At 36.5% G+C, this 16,523-nt stretch overlaps 2 protein-coding genes and 1 long non-coding RNA gene across 12 annotated transcripts; 2 read left to right on the forward strand and 1 right to left on the reverse strand.

The window, feature by feature from the left end:
* The first annotated feature begins 1,940 nt into the window (after positions 1-1,940).
* On the forward strand, positions 1,941-4,657 carry LOC103444892 (ABC transporter G family member 10). Its single transcript, XM_029089067.2, has one exon. It carries the CDS (start codon positions 2,160-2,162, stop codon positions 3,984-3,986), a length of 1,827 nt encoding a protein of 608 aa, XP_028944900.1. The 5' UTR covers positions 1,941-2,159; the 3' UTR covers positions 3,987-4,657.
* LOC114819656 (cold-responsive protein kinase 1-like) lies at positions 4,037-8,735 on the reverse strand. 10 transcript variants are annotated; one of them, XM_029089069.2, is made up of 10 exons: positions 8,357-8,730; positions 8,189-8,265; positions 7,642-7,695; positions 7,011-7,132; positions 6,611-6,676; positions 6,407-6,522; positions 6,064-6,274; positions 5,746-5,983; positions 5,323-5,473; positions 4,037-4,667 (listed from the first exon to the last, which is right to left on the reverse strand). In XM_029089069.2, exons 4-10 carry the CDS (start codon positions 7,081-7,083, stop codon positions 4,281-4,283), a joined length of 1,242 nt encoding a protein of 413 aa, XP_028944902.1. In that variant the 5' UTR covers positions 7,084-7,132; positions 7,642-7,695; positions 8,189-8,265; positions 8,357-8,730; the 3' UTR covers positions 4,037-4,280. The 10 variants fall into 10 exon arrangements, with proteins under 10 accessions (XP_028944902.1, XP_028944905.1, XP_028944901.1 ...); XM_029089072.2 differs by having other exon boundaries at positions 8,189-8,251; positions 8,357-8,591; XM_029089068.2 differs by lacking the exon at positions 7,642-7,695.
* Positions 8,736-9,612: 877 nt separating this feature from the next.
* LOC139189604 (uncharacterized) lies at positions 9,613-11,034 on the forward strand. Its single transcript, XR_011573405.1, has 2 exons — positions 9,613-10,106; positions 10,191-11,034. It is a non-coding gene; the product is annotated as an uncharacterized lncRNA (long non-coding RNA).
* The last annotated feature ends 5,489 nt before the right edge of the window (positions 11,035-16,523 follow it).

Genomic DNA, 16,523 nt, shown 5'->3' on the forward strand with positions numbered 1-16,523 from the left:
TTCACGGTAAATATGTCACATTTCACAAGACTAACTTTGTTGCATAATAGCACAACAACCCATTACTAAACTTTTTAGAAGGTGTTTATCCATTTGTGCATTTAGAATCAAGTGTACTGCAAGTGCAGAATCCAATTCCACTAAAATCTTCTTAATTTCATTATTTTATGCAATTTGCTGCCCAATAAAAACTCCCTCAGTTTCAGCACATAAAATCTCACATTGACCAAGATTAGCAAAAAAATCAAAGATCCATGCTCCGATGAGTTTCTGAGGACACCTCTAGCACCAATGAAACTGGCCACCCTCTTGCGACACCCCATCAATATTAAGCTTTACCCAACTCTCAAAAGGAGGTTCCCAATAAAGAAAAGCATGCGTTTGAAAGGGTTTCATAGAGGAAACCACATTCATGTGAAGTCAATCTTTTAAGTAAGCAATAATAACTTATCTTGGATCATTAGGGTGAGCAAAATCCTGTTGCAAAATACGTCTATTTTGCCGGTCTCACAAGAACCAATAAGCTATACAAAAATAAGTCTTCATTCCAAATTGTCTAGGACAAATATTTTGGAAGAGAGATTATTTTGGAACCAACTATTAGTACATGTATCAGTCAAAATTGATCCGAAATAGGAAAACTTCTCCAAATTTTATAAACGAACGGACGCCTTGATATTTAGGCACTATTCAGCTCCATAAATGTACAACTCCCAATGAGCATGGTCTCACTTTTTGTGAGCTGGTTAGATTATCTTTCCGAAACTTTTGTCCAAGCTAGGGTTGTCCATGTTAATCTTCAGAATTCTTTGAAATTTCTATTGAAGTGAGTTAGTATTCTGAAAGTTTCATTAAGCGTTCTAAGTAGTTATCTTCTTTTTAGAAAATCTCTTTTGTGAATAAGCACATTTTATGTACTTTTATAAGAAATCACTTAAAACTAAAGTGATTCTAATTCTCATTTAAATCATTTTTTTTTAATTTTGCTAACAGAAGTGATATTGGTCTTCACATAACTCTCAATCGGCCATGTATTTCAATTCCCCAATCTACCACTATGTGAAACAAAAAACACAAGAAAAACAATTTTCTTACTTTGGCAAAAGCCCAAATCGCCCGAAATGCCTAATGAAATTAAAGAATACAATTAAACGGACAAGTAAAAACTAATTGAGGCCTTTTATCGAAAATGATCATTGTGATTGGCATAACTCTTCATTTTGGTATCTGAGATTTGAAATTGTCTATCATTAATTATTTTGATCATTCTTTGAAAAAATTTCCGTTAAATTAAGGATATTTTGTCAAATCAACCACTCCCTTTGAATTGGTTATTTTTTCAATTTAACAGAAATTTTTCATATAAAAACCAAAATAATTGGCAATAAAGAATCTTAAAAGACCATTTTTATCGATTTTAGAGTTCGATTTTCGTTGCAAGAGGAACTACCCGAGCACAAAACCTGCAAGCCTTTCCTTTCTTACTTAGGCAAAAGCCCATAGAACCAAGATGGGCTTGGCTGCACATTTATCTGAGGATGACCTTTTTTTATTTCAAAGTTTGGCACACTCAATTTGTTGTAATTGGCTAATCGGCCAAATATAGAAAAATTCCTACCGAACTGGTATTGATATGGGTGTGTGGAAGATAGTGAAGCAACCAACACCAACCCTACACAGTCAATATTCTGCTCACCTGAACAGCTCACCTGAACAAACTTCCCAAAATGATTCATGTTTTCTTCTTTTGGGTTTTCTCCAACCCCCCCATCAGAAGTTATGAGAATTTTATACGCATATTTGAAACACAAGTCACGTGGTGTATCATTTTACGTGTTATAATAAGAGTGGACGATAGAACAGATATGTCTAATTTTTTAAGTATATTAATAAAAAACCAAATCCATGAGTTTGATTTGAGTGAAATAGTAACGTCACGTGATTGTGTTTCGACTATATCGAAAAGTTACTCCAGAATTTATGTTTGCCAACAAGAAAACAGAAGGAAAGCAAAAGTATCAAAGCTTTGGCTTCTCTTCTACCCTAACTTGTATAGAAAACACACAGTTTGGTGCGTTAGCTCATCTCCTCCATTTCATCTACACTACCCCACAAATATCACATTCTCTCTCTCTCACTTCTACTCTTCCCCCCACAACATGGAGTTGCCTGTGAAAATGCCGGTTTCCCGCAGCCTGATAACACCATACAGACTTGAAACCAGAAACTTGTGCTACAAACTATCAACCCGATTCGATGAGATGAAATTCGTGTGTTGTAGGGAGAGCCCGAGGAGAGTTCCGAAGTTCGTTCTGAAGGATGTGAATTGTGAAGCAAGGCCTGCAGAGATCACTGCAATCGCTGGCCCTAGTGGAGCTGGAAAAACCACACTGCTAGAGATTCTTGCTGGAAAGATATCCCCAAAGAAAGTGTGTGGTGAGGTGCTGGTGAATGGTCAGCCTATGGACACAAAAAGTTTTCGCAGAATGTCGGGCTATGTCACACAGGACGATGCCCTATTTCCGTTACTTACAGTTGAAGAAACCCTCATATACAGTGCTCTGCTGAGGCTTCCTGGTGGGAGGAAAAATGCTGCAGATGAAGTGTGGAAGCTGATGAAGGAGCTCGGGCTGGTACATGTCGCGGGTTCAAGAGTCGGCTGGGGATCAAACAATGGGATTTCGGGTGGTGAAAGGCGCAGGGTTTCGATTGGAGTTGATTTAGTTCATAATCCAGCTGTGGTTTTGATTGATGAACCAACTTCAGGGTTGGATTCTGCCTCAGCTTTCCATGTAGTCTCATTGCTCAGAACAATGGTTTTCAATCAGGGTAAAACTATTGTCCTGACAATTCACCAACCAGGTTTCCGAATCCTAGAGATGTTCGATCGCGTTGTTCTGCTTTCAAATGGAACTGTGATCCACAATGGATCATTGTGTCTTCTACAAGAAAGGCTCAATTTAGCTGGCCATCGCATCCCCAACCATGTTAACTTGCTCGAATTCGCCATTGATGTTATCAAGAGCTTGGAGGGTGCACAAACTTCAGAAACCTTGCACAACCAATGTTTCCGGCCTCTAGAACAAAGGTTTGTATGCTCTGGTATCTTAGCAAAGAAGCTTCCAGTCTACCCAAATGCGCGTCCCCGGGAAGTTGTAATACTAGGGCGAAGATTTTGTAGCAACATATTTAGAACCAAGCAATTGTTTGTCACTAGAGTTATACAAGCCTTGGTAGCTGGATTCGTACTCGGAAGCATTTTCTTTAATGTTGGAGCGGAAAAAGGGAGCTTTGCCTTGCAAACACAAACTGGATTTTTCGCCTTCAGCCTCACATTCTTGCTGTCTTCCAGCACAGAAGGCCTACCGATTTTCTTACAAGAGCGGAGAATACTAATGAATGAGACTTCCAAGGGAGCCTATCGAGTTTCCTCCTATGTCATAGCAAACACCCTCATTTTCCTCCCTTTCCTTTTGATGGTTTGTTTTCTGTTCACCGCACCGGTTTACTGGCTAGTCGGATTGAGGAGGGACTTTGATGCATTCCTCTACTTCTCTCTGGTGGTCTGGATGGTTCTTCTCATGTCCAATTCTGTTGTGGCCTGCTTCAGTGCTCTTGTGCCCAACTTCATCATGGGGAGTTCCCTGATTTCCGGGCTCATGGGATCTTTCTTTCTCTTTTCGGGATACTTCATTTCAAAGGACCGGCTTCCAAGCTACTGGATATTCATGCACTACTTGAGTCTTTTCAAGTACCCGTTCGATTGCTTTATAATAAATGAATACGGAGGAGAGCAGGGAAGGAGATGCATTCAACAGATTGGCAATGAAGGATGCAATCTTTTCGGGGATGTATTCTTGAGACAGCAGGGTTTAAAAGAAGCACAGAAATGGAGCAATTTGGGTGTGATGCTGGTATTCATAATTGGTTATAGAGTGTTTTGTTTTCTCATTCTGTGGTGCAGATGCTGCAGAAATAGAAACTAGCTAGCTAGATATATATATATATATATACCTATATATCTGCACAACAGATATACATTCACTAATGCTATTTCTCTTTCAAATTCTTTTAGGATGATCAAACATTCAAACTATTGAAGTTTCGGATGACAAGAAACATTTACACCTGAAAAATGATTTGGCTAGTTCTTAGGAAGACAATCGTATCCACGTAAAAATATATGTACTTGTTTCCCTATATAACCTAGAAGAATTAAATTGCCTACAGCCTGACCAAACCAGAGACAATTTCGTAAAAATGGATGGATCCTGACTGCCCTAATTGCTTCGGTCATATATAGAATTGAAGGTCATAGTAGCAAATGAAGTGGGGGCGGGTTCTGATGAAGAAGATGAATTGATAAACTTCCCTGAGGCGAATATCGTGTGAGATGGATGTCTTTTGTTGGCCTTATCTCTCCCACCTTCTCTATGCTCCATAAATTCAGAAAGCAGCCCTGGTTTGGATATCTTCCCCTCCTTCACATCTAATGCACCTGTCAGCATTTGAACAACGGTAGACATGGATGGTCGGAGCTTAGGCATGTCTTGAGTGCAGAGAAGGCCAACCTTTAGGAATCTGCAAGCCTCCTCAACGTCGAAATTTCCATTCAAAGATGTGTCTACTAATCCCACCAGCTGCCCCTTCTCATGGTGTTCCCATGCCTGCAACAGGAACTTGGATGTGATATGTCTGCTCAAGATTCTAGTAGTAATTGAAAACTTGTTAATCATTATCCATGTTTCCGACAAGAGATGATGAGGTAACAAGTTACTTTTAAGAGATTGCGGATCAAAGACTACACAAGGAAATGAAAATAAAGAGATTAATCTTAAAATACGTGGTGGGTTTCCTCTAAACTAAGCACCTAAAGAAGCTCGATGGAGTCATCAAGAGACTCTGGCGCAGTCATGAACGCAAAACACGTCTCATAAGTTTTAACATATTCCGTTAATCTGAAAACCATCTTCTAGTACTAATATTGACACCCTCACAAATTCAAGGAATTTTCCGTGTGCAGTAGTGTAATCAATGGGGGTAAGGCTAGCCGACATTCACCTCTCCCAGACCCTGCGTAAAGCGGGAGCCTTGTGCACTGGGTACGACATTTTAGTAGTGTAATCAATCGCACCATTGCTGCAGGCCAAGAAATTGGCAAGCTTTTCTTTCAAGGCTAGTGAACGTTAACTACAGTTTAAATGCCTAGAGGCTTTCGTATACTATTCTTTTTTCAAGGATTATTACCTGCATGTAAAAGCTATATACCAGTCAAAAGGCTTCAATTTAGTCATTAATACAATATCACGGAAATGTCCATACCCGTGCAAGAAGATATTGTTCTTGGGGTGGTAAATGTCTGTTAGTGTTAGACCTCCCACAAACAATTTCCAACAGTAAAACACCAAAACTGTAGATGTCTGCTTTCCTTGTTACTTGACCTCGTATGGCATACTCAGGCGCCAAGTAACCTCTGCAGGAATCAAACAGGGAACCAAATGTGTCAATAAAATCACAAGTAACTTGATAAATGTGAAATAAAATAAAAAGTACAGAGAGAGAGAGAGAGAACAGGGAACAAAACATGTCAATATAATCACGAGTATTTTGATAAATGTGAAAGAAAAAAAAAGTAGAAAGAGACAGAGAGAGAAGTTTGGTGGAAACTTATGGGCAGGACTTCAATTTGTTACATTCTCGGATAAACTGATAGAAAGAGAATAGCACTGGAAATGGCAAACTTACGTTGTTCCAGCAACACGAGTGCTAACATGGGTCAAGTGGTGGGCGATAAACTTTGCAAGACCAAAATCTGAAATTTTTGGTGAGAGGTCTTTATCAAGGAGAATATTGCTTGCTTTAATGTCTCTGTGAATAATATGAGGGCTAACCTCCTCGTGGAGATAAGCGAGCCCCCTTGCAACACCAATGCAAATTTTACACCTTGTAAGCCAAGTAAATTGGATACCGCTGTAGCCTTTCCCTATAAAGTACAGAAGGATGAAGTCCTTATCCATACAAATCATTCATTCATTCAAATAAGGAACAAGTAACATTGCTTACCAAGCAGTGTTTGTGCTAGGCTATTATTCTCAAGATAGCCATAAACCAATATTCTGTGATCTCCTTCTGCACAGCAACCATATAGCTTAACTAAGTTATCATGTTCAACGGTCGCAATCACCTCGATTTCTGTTAAAAATTCCCGCAACCCTTGATTAGACTCTGCTGACAAGACTTTTATAGCCACCAAAGTCCCATCCTTGAGTGTTCCCTGATCAAACACATTTTGAAATTATTTCTTAGCCTGTAGAGGTAACAGTCAACGAAGTCTTTAGCACAATTAAGTGCTCAAGACCGAGTATTCCTCAAAACTCATAAGCAAAATAACTTTAGGCGCAATTACCTTGTACACGGAGCCAAAGCCTCCCTGACCAATTTTATTTTCTTTACTGAAGTTCTCAGTGGCAATTTGCAGTTCCCTATAACCGTACTGCTTCACATTCAAAACGCCTGAAACCACTGTACCCATAGGAATCTATTAGAAGTGTTTAGGTAGCTGAAGATAGAATGGTAAACCTCCTAAATTCAAGTTAAAGCTAAAACTTACTAACAGCGTTTAGTTCAACAGCATGCAAGTTGAACAAAGTAAACAAAAGGCCGGGTTGTCCAGGTTCTGAAAAGAAGCCCGGTCATCCATAAAAAGAATAATTGAAAGGGAACAATTATATGAATGGAGGGAACTTGGTAATTTGGGCTTTGAGTAGTCGCAGACTTCAACTGGTTCATAAATCAGTAACGCTAATAAAATGAAAGCGCTTGACATAGAAAATGCTCCTCCCATTTGGAAGATCCATGTAGGACCTAGAAAAGTCCTCCATCCATTTCACAATTGCACTGAGCAGCTAATTTGACAGATGGCATTGTGCCAATGTAACTAATATTGACACTGAAAGTATGTGCATAATCTCTATAAAAGGAACGACAGAATAAACATGTCCACAGTGTACCTTCGTCGATTTCAACAGGCCGGTTAACAAAAGAAGCTTCCTTCTTTCGAAAGAAGAAAGAGCAACAAGACATCACCAGCTTTTATGTTGGACAATATCACCAATCAATCAAAATCCTTGCCCTGTCAAAGTACACAAGTAAACATAAACTTTCTGTGATGTAACTACAGCTGCAGGATCTGTTTGCAAATCAAGGTGGCCTCTTTAATCTACATGTACTATCTAGCAACTGGAAAAGATGAATACCCGCAGCATTGTAAATCCTTGCCTAACTTATTAAAGATGCTTGCATATGCAATAGCACGTGCTTACTGAAACTCTCTCTTCCAGAAATCTCTGTAATTTCAGTAGCAAAGTTTTGTCTTGAAATTTGAGTTGCTGCTTATAGTTTGTTACAACCTATATATCAGAAGAATCAAAAAGGGAATTTTCGAAAAAGGAAATCTCTTAAAAACATAAACGGTAAAAGGAAGTTTGCACATCCTCGGTACCACATGATAAGTTTTAACTAAAGCCTAAACCTGTTTTCTTTTAAACATTGAGGGCTCCTTACTTAAGGTATCAAAAGACAACAAAAAAAATCCTACGCATCTGAACTGCCAAACGTTAAGGGGAAACACTAGAGAGATACCCCAACACAGTAAGGTCTGGGAATGCACCCTGTAACGCCATAGACTCTTACACCCTACAAGATCAATCAGAAGTTCAGTTCTCTAGTAGAGTCCTTCAGTCAATCTACTATCAACACTTAGACCAACTACCAAAGTAATTCAGGGAAAATATACCGGTCTTCATATCTGCCTCCATAAAGACCAAACGCAGAATTAACACGAAACTTCCAGCATCCCACAACATTTTAAGCCGAAAAACTGAATTCGTTAATCAAATACTACAATTCAGCACAGGGCAGCTTAGCAACTAGTAGAGAGTAGAATTAGAAACATGGTTTCATCTTTCATGATGAAAGGAAGTTTTTGGCAGGCAATCAAATGTGATTTTGTAGTCAACTATCCTTCTAATTCTCAATGCATCAATTATAATACAAACAAAACAGAAGACATCTATTGTTTTGAGTGACCAACTTTCAAATAAAAAAGTCGATCTGAGAGCCACCAAAATTGAAATTGCAGGTGAAGAAGAAGAAAAAGAAGAGAAGAATTTGCTTCAAAATTAATTACCTTATAAATTTTCAATCCAATTGCACTTGGGGTTTGCTTATATTTCAACCTTGAAGTATCCATCTGCAGAACAGAAACTAAAACCAGCATAATATAAGTTTTTGGATTGATCAAAATATGATCTTTCCATATTTTTTAGAAGCATAGCAATTGTAAAGAGAAACCCACCATTCTTTTGGGTTTAAGAACCCAGCTGAGGCCACAAACAGATCCAAAAGTCTATCTCTCTTCTTCTTCTTTCCAATGGGTAAGTCAAAAGGTTAAAAAGCCTTGGCTTTTCTTACATTTTCTCAGCTACCAAACAGAAAAGTACATGTAAAACCCAGATACAGTACAAGGTTTTCATAAAGAACCTCATTGTGGTGACTGCAACAGAAATAGAGAGAGAGAGATGAAACGAAATAAAAGTAAAACTGGGTTTCGTGATGTTTATATCTTTGGAACTTCCAAGATATGAAAAAATATCGTCCCTGGAATTTTGGAATTGACTTTTCTCTCTTATCTGCTGGTATTGACTTCCAGTCTTGCACTCTTCCAGAAACGAAATAAAAGTAAAACTGGGTTTCGTGAGGTTTATATCTTTGGAACTTTCGAGCAAGGAAGAAAATATCGATAATATCGGAAATATCGGTAATTTGAAAACACGGAAATATCGATTGAAATATCGGGATAATATCGATATCGATAAAAATTACATGGAAACCACGGAAATTGTAAGAAAAACTTGGAAATTTTTATTGAAACTTTGTAGATGTTTATTTAGTCAATTATCTATTAGTTTATCACAAAAAATTGGAAGGAAATGCATTGCATGATGGATTTAACATTATCAAGTTGATTATATAGTGAGCTGACAAACATTGTGAGTATAAAATATGTAGTAATTAATGAAAGAAGTCTAAACACACCATAATCATTTATATATAATGAATTAGTACAATATTTTACACTTTATACATTGCATGGTAAGATACATGAGTGACTTAGTACCACATAGAGTTCCTATGAGGTTCAAAATTTTCACCTTGGTGTTTTTTAAAATATAGAAATTTATCCTAGATAATAAATATTAGCTTGCAAGCCTTGCAGACATCTTAACGACCATATAAATATTACAGGCTGAATATGTAATCACAAACACATCTGTAGCGAGTTGGATAAAGCCCAGGTGCGTGGTTGACAAAGGGAGGGTTCGAATATAATCTGCTTGCTTAGTAAAAAAAAACAAAATATTATCTAAATAATTTATAATTTATAATTTATATAACATTTATTAAAAGTTAAAACCATCAGAGGTGCACCTCACCTTTTTCACATCACCTGTCCACCTCATAATTACAAGTTACAACCATCAAAGCCAATGGTTTTGTTTGTTTAAGTCTCCCGTCCACCTTGGGTGGTATGTTAAAGTCTCTCTCTCTTTCTCTCTCTCTCTCTCTCTCTCTCTCTCTCTCTCTCGCCCAGTCCAACCACACACACACTCACACAGAGATCCTTCTCGATCTCTCTTCTCCCTTCGCCCAGTCCAACCACACACACACTCACACAAAGATCCTTCTCGATCTCACTCACACAAAGATCCTTCTCGATCTCTCTTCTCCCTTCGCCCAGTCCAACCACACACACACTCACACAAAGATCCTTCTCGATCTCACTCACACAAAGATCCTTCTCGATCTCTCTTCTCCCTTCGCCCAGTCCAACCACACACACACACTCACACAAAGATCCTTCTCGATCTCTCTTCTCCCTTCTCCCAGTCCAATCACACACACACTCACACAGAGATCTCTCGATCTCTCTTCTCCCTTCTCCCAGTCCAACCACACACACTCACACAGAGATCTCTCTTCTCTCTGCACCGAGACCCACACGCACACCATCGCACCTGCTCCGGCGAGTTCCTTCAATTTCTCAGGTAGGTAAGCTTCGGGTTTTTCTTTTTATATTCTAGATCGAAGCTTAGATGTGAAATTGAAGTTATATGTCGTGTTTTTACAAGGTTTTTGGGATGAAATCGACTCGGGAATAAGTACACCCATCTCCGGCGAGGCTAGGGGGCAGTTTTACAGTCGCCCGAAGCTGTAGAAGCTCCGGCGTTCGTCTCCGACGTGCACAGTTCTGAAATTTCGCGATAATATCGCGATATTATGACGAAAACACCTTGGATACCATTTAAAATATCGGTTCGGGAAAAAACCGATAATATCGGCGATATATCGCCGATATTATCGATATTTTCTTCCATGCTTCCGAGATATGAAAAAATATCGTCTCTGGAATTTTGGAATTGACTATTCTCTCTTATCTGCTGGCATTGATTTCCAGTCTTGCACTCTTCCAGTCTGACAAGCCTGCACGGTTTGGAAGAATTGAGATCCGATCCTGATGGAGTACGGGATTGGAGATTCGTACCATTTTAATATTAGCTTTTTGTTGCAGTCATATTTAGAATAGGTATGTTATTTTAATATTAGTTTTTTGTTGCAATCATATTTAGAATATGTATGTGATTGTATAAGGATTCGTTTAGATGTGTTTTTAAAATGAATGAAATCGTTTTTAGAAAAAATATTTTTGGGTTTCTACAAGAAGCACCAGTTATGTGCTTCTTCTATGAAGCACTTTAAGTGTTTTTTCAGGATTTACTTGCATCTTTACTAATGATTGGTTCTAAAAATATTTTCATTAAAAGCGCTTTTAGTCATTTCAAAAGCACATCCAAACGAGCTCTAAATCTTAGGAGATATGAAAAAGTATCTTATATTCCTATTAGAAGTAAATTACCTGTTGTAATCCTAAGGGAAATGTTTTTACCTATCATACTACTATAAATAAAGACACAATAGGATGAATCAAACACACCTCACAATTAAATCAATCTCTCTTCTCTCTAATTGTGGCCGGCCCCCTATCTCTCTAAATCCTAGATCGTTCAATCAAATAGGCATATAAAACTTTTCTGATTTTAAATTAAGAATCTCTCTCTTTCTCCCTCTCTCTCCAACAGTTCAAATTTCTAGATTTTTGAACTCCGACCACAAAAATATCGATTTGGTTTGGAAATTATGTGGGGTTATGGAAAATTTGTTTTCTTAATTTTGGGTTTATTTTGTAAACAACGCTTAGCCCATTCCCCGCTCATAAATAATATCATTTGTCCAAAAGAAGGCTTAAAATAGTTCCCAACTTTTTAAATATAATAAACAAGTTGTATTTAAAAAATAAAATCTTGTTCGACTCTTCGACGCATTATTTTCCTAATTAGACTATTTTATGCAACGATATTGAATTTAAGCTGTACAAATACAATGAGTAACATAATTAAATATTAATATTTGTCATTTGTAACATTTAAATTTAAAATCTTTAACGTACAAAATAAGTGTTGATGAATACGAGTAAAGTTGTAAACTGTAATTCTAATAACCTATTTACTATTGTTAGGAAAAATATCCTTAACAATGAGGGTATCTAAGTCATTATCTTTATCATCTTCTGAAAATTATTTCTAAATTTTTATTTGACTTGTAAACCATTTAAAGATTCATGTAAGTCAAATAGATCGATAAAATTGATATCCTTAAGAAAACGGCAATGGTGATAAAAGTCATAAGAAAATTTAACAAAAACCCATGTAAGTGCTTTAAATAATGGTAAACTGAGAAGACACCAAAGAGCAATTGGAAATCAAGCATAGGACCAGTGATTCCCCTCCCTCTAGTCCTGTCAAAAATGATGGAATTCGGTTTCCTGCTCTGGTTTCATTGTGTTGCACAGCAGAGCTGGGCAAAGGATTATAATTTTTTATTTTAAATTCTTTGCTGGGCAAAGGATTATAATTTTTTATTTTAAATTCAAGCCAAAACGCCGTCGTTTTAGTCTTGGTAAGAAAAATTTAAAATTCTGACAACAACGTTTTGCTTTATTGAGTTTTTTTTAAAAAAAATTAATAATTATAATAGGGGGAACCACTGATCCCCCATTACCTCTTCACACTCACACACCCTTCCCCTTTCCCATTTCAAAACTAATGGAGCAGCAAAATGTGCCCCCAAACTCATAATTCACAATTGAGGAAATTGTATTAATGGTCCATCAACTTTAATTCAATTGGAGTAACGTCCTTCAATTTTATTTCCATGACCATTAATACCTCAACTCGTCAAAATGTATAGCTATAGTCATTTTCGTTAACACCGTCAATAGTTCCGTTCAATTCAGTCAACACGTGAGACTGATTGTAAAGGCAAATAAGGAAACATATTATTTTCCAAGGGTTGAAATCGATTGTGAACGCAAAACCCATCCCCAATTGAAACTTCCTCCATGCCCAATCTCATATTCCTCAAATTCCCACCATGTTGACCAATCCTATAGGAGATATGAAAAAGTATTTTATATTCCTATTAGAAGTAGATTACCTGTTGTAATCCTAAGGAGAAAGGTTTTTACCTATCATACTACTATAAATAAAGGCACAATAGGGTGAATCAAACACACGTCACAATTAAATCAATCTCTCTCCTCTCTAATTGTGGCCTGCCCCCTCTCTCTAAACCCTAGATCGTTAAATCAAATAGGCCTATAAAACTTTTCTGATTTTAAATTAAGAATCTCTCTCTTTCTCCCTCTCTCTCCAACAGTTCAAATTTCTAGATTTTTTAACTCCGACCACAAAAATATCGATTTGGTTTGGAAATTATGTGGGGTTATGGAATTTTTTTTCTTCTTAATTTTGGGTTTATTTTGTAAACAACGCTTAGCCCATTTCCCTTTTTCCAAACCCAGAAAACAGACGGAATTCTAGGATTCCTCCTTGAGGCAAATACTTTTATGCATACCTCTTCCGATTGGTCTATACCATACTCTATTCTCGTAATATGATAGACACTAGCTAACAGTCCGCCTGGTGCTACATCATAAGCACATTGGGAACGTAGATAAGTGTAACCATATACATATAAAATGACAGCAATCGAATGCCAATCCTCGGGTTTTATTTGTAAAGTTTATATTCCTTGGTAATTGAAGCCCAAAGATCTATGAACTTTGTCCAAAAGAAGGCTTAAAATAGTTCCCAACTTTTTAAATATAATAAACAAGTTGTATTTAAAAAATAAAATCTTGTTCGACTCTTCAGCGCATTATTTTCCTAATTAGACTATTTTATGCAACGCTATTGAATTTAAGCCGTACAAAGACAATGAGTAACATAATTAAATATTAATATTTGTTATTTGTAACATTTAAATTTAAAATCTTTAACGTACAAAACCAGTGTAGATGAATACGAGTAAGTTAACTGTAATTCTAATAACCTATTTACTATTGTTAGGAAAAATATCCTTAACAATGAGGGTATCTAAATCATTATCTTTATCATCATCTAAAAGTTATTTCTAAATTTTTATTTGATTTGTAAACTATTTAAAGATTCATGTAAGTCAAATAAATCGATAAAATTGATATCCTTAAGAAAAGGGCAATGGTGATAAAAGTCATAAGAAAATTTGACAAAAACCCATGTAAGTGCTTTAAATAATGGTAAATTGAGAAGACACCAAAAAGCAATTGGAAATCAAGCCTAGGACCAGTGATTCCCCTCCCTCTAGTCCTGTCAAAAATGATGGAATTCGATTTGCTGCTCTGGTTTCATTGTGTTGCACAGCAAAGCTGGGCAAAGGATTATAATTTTTTATTTTAAATTCAAGCCAAAACGCCGACGTTTTAGTCCTGGTAAGAAAAATTTAAAATTCCGACAACAACGTTTTGCTTTATTGAGTTTTAAAAAATTAAATAATTATAATAGGGGGAACCACTGATCCCCCATTACCTCTTCACACTCACACACCCTTCCCCTTTCCCATTTCAAAACTAATGGAGCAGCAAAATGTGCCCCCAAACTCATAATTCACAATTGAGGAAATTGTATTAATGGTCCATCAACTTTAATTCAATTGGAGTAACGTCCTTCAATTTTATTTCCATGACCATTAATACCTCAACTCGTCAAAATGTATAGCTATAGTCATTTTCGTTACCACCGTCAATAGTTCCGTTCAATTCAGTCAACACGTGAGACTGATTTTAAAGGCAAATAAGGAAACATATTATTTTCCAAGGGTTGAAATCGATTGAACGCAAAACCCATCCCCAATTGAAACTTCCTCCATGCCCAATCTCATAGTCTTCAAATTCTCACCATGTTGACCAATCCTATAGGAGATATGAAAAAGTATTTTATATTCCTATTGGAAGTAGATTACCTGTTGTAATCCTAAGGGAAAGATTTCTACCTATCATACTACTATAAATAAAGGCACAATAGGGTGAATCAAACACACGTCACAATTAAATCAATCTCTCTTCTCTCTAATTGTGGTCGGCCCTCTCTCTCTCTAAACCCTAGATCGTTAAATCAAATAGGCCTATAAAACTTTTCTGATTTTAAATTAAGAATCTCTCTCTTTCTCCCTCTCTCTCCAACAGTTCAAATTTCTAGATTTTTTAACTCCGACCACAAAAATATCGATTTGGTTTGGAAATTATGTGGGGTTATGGAAATTTTTTTTTCTTAATTTTGGGTTTATTTTGTAAACAACGCTTAGCCCATTTCCCTTTTCCAAACCCAGAAAACAAACGGAATTCTAGGATTCCTCCTTGAGGCAAATACTTTTATGCATACCTCTTCCGGTTGATCTATACCATACTCTATTCTCGTAAGATGATAGACACTAGCTAACAGTCCGCCTGGTGCTACATCATAAGCACATTGGGAGCGTAGATAACTGTAACCATATACATATAACATGACAGCAATCGAATGCCAATCCTCGGGTTTTATTTGTAAAGCTTATATTCCTTGGTAATCGAAGCCCAAAGATCTATGAACTTTGTCCACAAGAAGGCTTAAAATAGTTCCCAACTTTTTAAATATAATAAACAAGTTGTATTTAAAAAATAAAATCTTGTTCGACTCTTCAACGCATTATTTTCCTAATTAGACTATTTTATGCAACGATATTGAATTTAGGCCGTACAAAGACAATGAGTAACATAATTAAATATTAATATTTGTTATTTGTAACATTTAAATTTAAAATATTTAACGTACAAAGCCAGTGTAGATGAATACAAGTAAGTAAACTGTAATTCTAATAACCTATTTACTATTGTTAGGAAAATATCCTTAACAATGAGGGTATCTAAATCATTATCTTTATCATCATCTAAAAGTTATTTCTAAATTTTTATTTGATTTGTAAACTATTTAAAGATTCATGTAAGTCAAATAAATCGATAAAATTGATATCCTTAAGAAAAGGGCAATGGTGATAAAAGTCATAAGAAGATTTGACAAAAACCCATGTAAGTGCTTTAAATAATGGTAAACTGAGAAGACACCAAAAAGCAATTGGAAATCAAGCCCAGGACCAATGATTCCACTCCCTCTAGTCCTGTCGAAAATGATGGAATTTGGTTTGCTGCTATGGTTTTATTATGTTGCACAGCAGAGCTGGACAAAGGATTATAATTTTTTATTTTGAAATTCAAGCCAAAACGTCGTCGTTTTAGTCCTGGTAAGAAAAATTTTAAATTCCGACAACAACGTTTTGCTTTATTGAGTTTTAAAATAATTAAATAATTATAATAGGGGGAACCACTGATCCCCTATTACCTCTTCACACTCACACACCCTTCCCCTTTCCCATTTCAAAACTAATGGAGCAGCAAAGTGTGCCCCCAAACTCATAATTCACAATTGAGGAAATTGTATTAATGGTCCCTCAATTTTAATTCAATTGGAGTAACGTCCTTCAATTTTATTTCGATGACCATTAATACCTAAACTCGTCAAAATGTACAGCTATAGTCATTTTCGTTAACACCGTCAATAGTTCCGTTAAATTCAGTCAACACGTGAGACTGATTGTAAAGGCAAATAAGGAAACATATTATTTTCCAAGGGTTGAAATCGATTGAACGCAAAACCCATCCCCAATTGAAACTTCCTCCATGCCCAATCTCATATTCCTCAATTTCCCACCATGTTGACCAATCCTATCAGAGCAAATTGGATCAGTTTCTTCCGGAGAAACAGTGAGAGCTCAAAACCAAAAGGCTCAAGTGAAATCTCTATCTTCTCCGATGGCTTTAGGAGCTTCATCTTGCGGAACATGTGTACAGCAAATGTGGTCGCTCCTTTTAATGAAATTGGGTTCTTCTCTTTATTTAAGGGAACTTTAACGAAAAACTTCCGATACTGTTCATTTTAACGAAAAATCATATTTTTACACTAAAAAGTCAATCCTGGTACTATTCACTTTACCCC

The sequence above is a fragment of the Malus domestica genome, chromosome 11, assembly GCF_042453785.1.
Source record: "Malus domestica chromosome 11, GDT2T_hap1".
Lineage (NCBI taxonomy): Eukaryota > Viridiplantae > Streptophyta > Magnoliopsida > Rosales > Rosaceae > Malus > Malus domestica.